This window comes from Dioscorea cayenensis, chromosome 14 (assembly GCF_009730915.1).
Source record: "Dioscorea cayenensis subsp. rotundata cultivar TDr96_F1 chromosome 14, TDr96_F1_v2_PseudoChromosome.rev07_lg8_w22 25.fasta, whole genome shotgun sequence".
Classification (NCBI taxonomy): domain Eukaryota; kingdom Viridiplantae; phylum Streptophyta; class Magnoliopsida; order Dioscoreales; family Dioscoreaceae; genus Dioscorea; species Dioscorea cayenensis.
Genome location: NC_052484.1, coordinates 7304288 through 7311187, shown reverse-complemented (window position 1 = coordinate 7311187; position 6900 = coordinate 7304288). Strand labels below are relative to the sequence as shown.

The window sequence follows — 6900 nt, the reverse complement described above, 5'->3', positions numbered from 1 at the left end:
ATTCTAAATATTTAATTATAATAATTATAAAGACTAGATATTTATTTATATATAATTATTTTTTATATTAGCATATTATTACTTATATTAAATTATTAAAATAATTTTCATATAATTACCTATCTCATTTTTTTTTCATTACCAATATTTATTATTTGATTGCCAACTAAACGTAACATAAAGTTCATAATATCATTTTTTTTTAATTCACCAGCTTCAACTGCTCCTCCTTTTTAGTTTTTGTACCTCTTTCCTTTCAATTTTTTTTTCTTTCTATATGTTGTTTTTTCCTCTTTGCTTTCGCGAATTTCGGGATTTTGTTTTCATGTTTTTTTAGTTTTTTATATTTTTTCATCATTATCCTTTATTTTATTTTTTTTTATCAATATCGTTCCCATTTTTTCACGTATTTTTTTCCTATCAAAATCCTTTCTTTCAATCTTTTTTTTTCTTTCTATATGGTCTTTTTTTCTCTTTGTTTAGTTCGGGTTTGTTTTCGCGAATTTCGGGATTTTGTTTTCATTTTTTTATTTTTTTTATTTTTTCATCATTATCTTATCTTTTATTTTTTTATCAATATCATTCGGATTTTTTCGTGAATTTATTTCCTATCAAAATCCTTATTTTGATTTTTTTTTTTTGTCTTTATCCTCATTTTCTGGATTTTTTTAATTTATCTTTTTATTTATTTATATATTGAAAAGTTTTTTTTATTGTTGTTTTATTATTATAATAATATTATTATTTGTTTATCTTATCTTAGAACAAAATTATATTTTTCCAAAAGTTCAAGCTTAACCCAGATAAGGAAAACCGTATAAATATGTAAAACATGAGGGAGTATGATTGAAATACGTTATTTCTGAATATGATAGTTTAAAATTTTTGCAATTAATTTTAAGAGAAGAAATGGAGTTAATCTATTGGATTATATAGCTATCTTAATTTATATTAATAAACTATAGAATACTAAAATAAATCAATTAATTTTTATTTTATATTTTGACTTTTTTTATTCGGTTTGGGGTACTTGATATAGGAATGTATGATTTTTTTTTTATGATGTTTATGCACTTTCACGTAGAGTAATGATATTTTTATCGAATATGTTTTCCCAACAGTTGGCTTCCCTATCCGCATTTACATTCTCTTTTTTTTAAAATAAATTTCTTTTTATCATTCTAAATCTAAAATTTAAAAAGAAAACTGTCTCCCTATAAATGGCAAACCTTAGTTAAGTGTTTAGAGCTTAAGATTTATGGTTTAAGAATTTAAATAAATTTCAAACCAATTTAGTTAAATTTGAGTATTTCTGAAATTCAAATATGAAAACTTATACATTGGTAATGGTAATCCTTAGAGAGAATTTGGAATTTTGCTATTTAGAAAAACCCAAATTTCTCAACTTAAGCCCTATGTTTTACAATTAATCCTCAATTAATCCTCTCTTTCTCTTCTAACTCCTCTCGGAGTGAACTTTGAGCAAAGACCCCCTCTTCCTTTTCTTCAACTTCGATTGAAGATTCGAGATAAGATTGACGTTCTATCTTCTTTTTAATAATATTTTTTTTTGTTTGAGTATCATCATGCATCTTCCCACTTAATTTTAATTGCTTCCTTATGCCTCGATATATAGGAGATTGATAAGTGCAAGAAAATTCATATTTTATATATCATTTACACTGAATTCAGCATGGAATTTGACATAATATTGTGCTACTCAAAGAATTTAATTATGCTAAATACTTACTGAGTTACATCATAAACAAGAGTATTAAATGATGATCATGTGATAATAAATCAGATATAGTCCTTTCAAACTATTTAGTATTTTACAAAATAAGACAACTACCTTTACATTAAGCATCCCCATATCCAATATTTACTGAAAGAAAAAAAATAATTCTTGTGTCATGCAAACCTAAAGCACTGATTATTGATATTTTTACGAATTAGTTTTAGATTAAACTTTTCACAAACTCAATAATGTATTTGGCATAATGAGCTTGGTTTAAGGACATTTTTATGAAATGAATATACCTAAGTACATATAATTGTGATAAATCTAAGCATATTTAAATTGAATTTAATTTAGAATATCTGTTGAGTATATATCTATAGTATATAGCTATAGTTTCTGTAAATATATTTTTCCTTGATATAGATTTATTTAGTTTCCTTTTCTGTAGGATGGTTACCATATTTTGGGAGATTGATTTGTTTTCTTGTTCATATCTATTGTAATATATATGAAACCAAAAATCAATGAAGAGATAAGTTTTTCCCTTCAAAGTTCTTGTCATGGTACCAGAGCCATACATCTCACAAAAGTCGATTCTAAAACCCTAAGCATAGTGGACCATGGCTGGTGGCAAAGATGAGAAGGACGGTGGCTCGTCCAGCAAGAAAAGATCCCCGTATGAATTGTCTCCTAATGATAATCCAGAAATCCTAATTACTCATGTGCAATTGAAAGGCGACAATTATGATGAATGGTCAAAAGCCATTCGAGTCTCTCTCCGATCAAAGAAGAAGCTGGGATTCTTGGACGGAGCAATCACGTGTCCTGATCTAGATTCTGATGATTTAGAAGATTGGTATGCGGTCAATTCAATGCTTGTATCATGGATCTTCAATACAATTGAACCAACGTTGAGATCCACTATTTCATACAAGGAGAACATTTTTGATCTGTGGCTAGATATCAGAGAACGTTTTGGTGTCACAAACGGACCACGTATCCAGCAACTCAAGGCTGAGTTGAGTGAGTGCAGACAAGGTGCAAAATCTATTTCTGATTACTATGGGAGGATGAAAAAGATCTGGGAAAACTTGGATGAATGTGATCCTTATCCAACTTGTAGATGTGAGAAATGCACGTGTGATCTGGCCAAAGAATTTGACAAACGAAAAGAAGATGAGAAGGTACACCAATTCCTCATGGGTCTCAACAACATCATATATGGAACGGTTCGATCTAACCTTCTTGCTGCGGATCCTCTTCCCAATATGAATAAAGTGTACTCAACATTGATGAGAGAAGAACATATGAGAACGGCCTCAAGCAGCAAAGATGACAAAGGCGAAATCATGGGCTTTGCTGTTCGAGCAGGTTATGGTCGTGGTGAAGCACGACTGGAACCAAAAGACCCTAACAAATATTGCACTCACTGTAAGCGAACAGGGCATGCAGTAGAAAATTGCTTTCAATTAACAGGTTACCCGGAGTGGTGGGGTGACCGTCCAAGAGGTTCTGGACGTGGTACACATAGACATGGTGGAGCAGGTTTTGTTGCTGGTCGTGGCCGTGGAGGTGGTGTACGGGCTAATGTGGCAGCAACACCACCCGTCACGAGTTCTTCCCAAGGAGCTGTTAGTGAGCAAACTGGCTTTCCTAGAGTGAGCGATGAGCAGTGGAAGTGGCTCCAACATTTTTTTGACTCAAAGAATCCTAAAATGACTGGTAAAATAAATACTCTATGGTGGATACTTGATACAGGAGCTTTTCACCATATGACAGGCGATATGTCTCTAATGAAGAATTTGCATGATATTTCGGCAAGCCCAGTGGGAATGCCAAATGGTGAACATACTACAGCTACAAAGGAAGGCGTGGTGATCCTGGACAAACATATCACCTTGTCCAATGTTTTTATATGTTCGAATTTGACTTGCAATCTTATATCCATCTCACAGCGATTTACGAAAATAATTGCATAGTCCAGTTCTCTAATGCTATTTGTGTTATTCAGGACCGCACTTCGAGGATGTTGATTGGTGCGGGTGAACTATGAGGGGGGCTCTACTACTTTCGTGGATTGACATTTGCACAAGCAATGAAGACGAATAGTGCGAGCTCCTATGAATTGTGGCACAGGAGACTGGGACATCCTTCTGCAAAGATTGTAGAATTGCTTTCTAATGTTACTTTCATTAAGTCTAATGTTGTGACGAATAAGATTTGTGATATATGCATTCGTGCGAAACAATCCAGAGAGCGGTATCCAGTTAGTGATAATAAAGCTCATGATTTGTTTGAACTCATTCATTGTGATCTATGGGAACCATATCGTACTCCATCTGCTTGTGGTGCAAAGTATTTCTTAACTATTGTGGATGATTACTCACGTGGTATTTGGATTTTCCTTCTATGTGATAAAACAGAAGTGGCTCAAACTATAAGACAATTCTTTACGTTAGTGGAACGATAGTTTAACAAGAAAGTTAAAATTGTTTGCAGTGATAATGGGACTGAATTCATACCTATGAAACCTTATTTTCTTGACAATGGGATTGTTTATGAGACATCTTGTACAGGAACCCTCCAACAAAATGGGCGTGTAGAACGCAAACATCAACATATATTGAATGTTGGGCGGGCTTTAATGTTTCAAGCAAATCTACCAATCCAATTTTGGGGTGAGTGCATTTTAGCCGCCGGTTATCTTATCAGTCGCACTCCATCTCTTGTATTGGATGGCAAAACTCCTTTTGAGCTTATTTATGGTGCACCACCTTCCTATAATCATTTTCGTACATTTGGGTGTTTATGTTATGTGCATAACCAAAGAAGCAAGGGGGATAAGTTTGCAAGTCGAAGTCATCGATGTGTGTTTGTCGGATATCCTTATGGCAAGAAAGGGTGGTATGCGTATGATTTAGAGACAAATGAGTATTTTATATCCCGAGATGTTGTTTTCTCTGAAAATGAATTTCCTTACTCACATGCAACAACTGCATCTAATAGTGCATTGGAAAATACTACAACATGTGATAATAGCAATGAGTTTGTTGTTTCCATTCTTGATGAGCATGGTGCACCTGTTGGAGATGGTGATTTCGACACAGAAACAAATGGTACACAAGGGAGCAATGAACAAGCTACTATTGAAGATAATTCCTGCGACATGGGGGGCATAATTCACTGTGATTCTAAAAGTAATGATGAGCTTTTTGGAAGAGGACATTGTGCCAAGCAACGATTTGTCTTACTTCGTGATTTTGTTAGTCATACTGTCCAAAAATTGAGCCCCTCCTCTACTAGTTCACTCAATCCAAGATCATCCTCAGGTACGCGTTATCCTATAGCACATTATATGAACTGTGATAAGTTTTCCATGCAACATCGATTGTTCTTGGCAGCTATTACTACAGGTGTTGAGCCCAGCACTTACTCTGAAGCAATTAAACATGCATGCTGGCGTGATGCTATGCAAAAAGAAATGCAAGCTCTTGAGGACAATGGAACTTGGAGTCTTGAACCACTTCCTCTTGGAATGAAACCACTTGGATGTAAGTGGGTCTTTCGGATCAAATATAATTCCGATGGCACCATTGATCGCCACAAAGCTCGCTTGGTTATCTTTGGCAACAAACAAATTGAAGGAATCGATTACAATGAAACTTTCGCTCCCATGGCTAAAATGACCACAGTGCGTGTTTTTCTTGCCGTTGCAGCTGTCCGTAACTGGCATATTCATCAGATGGATGTTCACAACGCTTTTCTTCATGGTGACTTGGCAAAGACCGTTTATATGCGTCCTCCTCCTGCCTTTTCTCCCAACCTGGTCTTGTGTATCGTCTCCGCAAATCACTGTATGGTCTTAAGCAAGCTACTCGTTGTTGGTTTGTGAAGCTGGGGGGAGCCTTGCGTGAGTACGGTTTTGTTCAGTCTTACGCTGATTATTCTCTTTTCACATTTCATCAAGGATCCGTTCAATTGCATGTTCTGGTATATGTTGATGATTTAATTATATATGGTAATGACCTTGAAGTTATTCAGGATTTTAAATCTTATCTCAGTGCTTACTTCCATATGAAGGATCTTGGTGTTCTCAAGTATTTTCTTGGCCTTGAGGTGGCTCGGAATTCTGATGGCATATATTTGTCTCAACGTAAATACGCGTTGGATATAATCTCATAGGCCGGTCTTTTAGGCGCAAAGCCTGTTAGTATTCCTCTTGATCAAAATCATAATTTGGCTTTATCCACTAGTTCATTCCTTGATAATCCTGAGTGTTATAGGCGCTTGGTTGGGCGTCTCATTTATTTTGTCAGTTACACGTCCTGAGCTTTCTTATTCTGTTCATGTGTTGGCTCAATTCCTACAACAACCTAGACTTGAGCATTGGGAGGCAGCACTTCGTGTTGTTCGCTATCTGAAGGGACATCCGGGCCAAGGTATTTTACTTCGTGCCGACTCTGATTTATGGCTCTCAGGATGGTGTGATTCTGACTGGGCTCGTTGCCCGTTAACCCGACGTTCACTCACTGGTTGGTTTGTTCTTCTTGGTCACTCTCCTGTTTCATGGAAAACTAAGAAGCAACATACAGTCTCTCGTTCCTCCGCCGAAGCTGAGTATCGTTCAATGGCAACAACCACATGTGCATTGAAATGGTTAAAAGCACTGCTTCTTAGTCTTGGAGTTTATCATTCTCAACCCATGCGCCTTCATTGTGATAGTCAAGCAGCCTTACACATTGCTGCTAATCCAGTCTTTCACGAGCGCACTAAACATATCGAAGTAGATTGTCATTTTGTTCGGGATAAGATTCAACGTGGTCACATCCAGCCAACCTATGTGTCCACGTCTACGCAACTTGCAGGCATTTTTACTAAGGCCTTAGGCAAGTCTCAATTTGATTACCTCTTATGCAAGTTGGGCATTCATGACTTGCATGCTCCAACTTGAGGGGGGGTGTTGAGTATATATCTATAGTATATAGCTATAGTTTCTGTAAATATATTTTTCCTTGATATAGATTTATTTAGTTTCCTTTTCTGTAGGATGGTTACCATATTTTGGGAGATTGATTTGTTTTCTTGTTCACATCTATTGTAATATATATGAAACCAAAAAATCAATGAAGAGATAAGTTTTTTCCCTTCAAAGTTCTTGT

General features: G+C 35.4%; 1 protein-coding gene across 1 annotated transcript; it reads left to right on the top strand.

Moving 5' to 3' along the window:
* Positions 1–2361: 2361 nt before the first annotated feature.
* Positions 2362–3720, top strand: LOC120276084. The gene has a single exon (XM_039282819.1). It carries the CDS (start codon positions 2362–2364, stop codon positions 3718–3720), a length of 1359 nt encoding a protein of 452 aa, XP_039138753.1.
* Positions 3721–6900: the final 3180 nt, after the last annotated feature.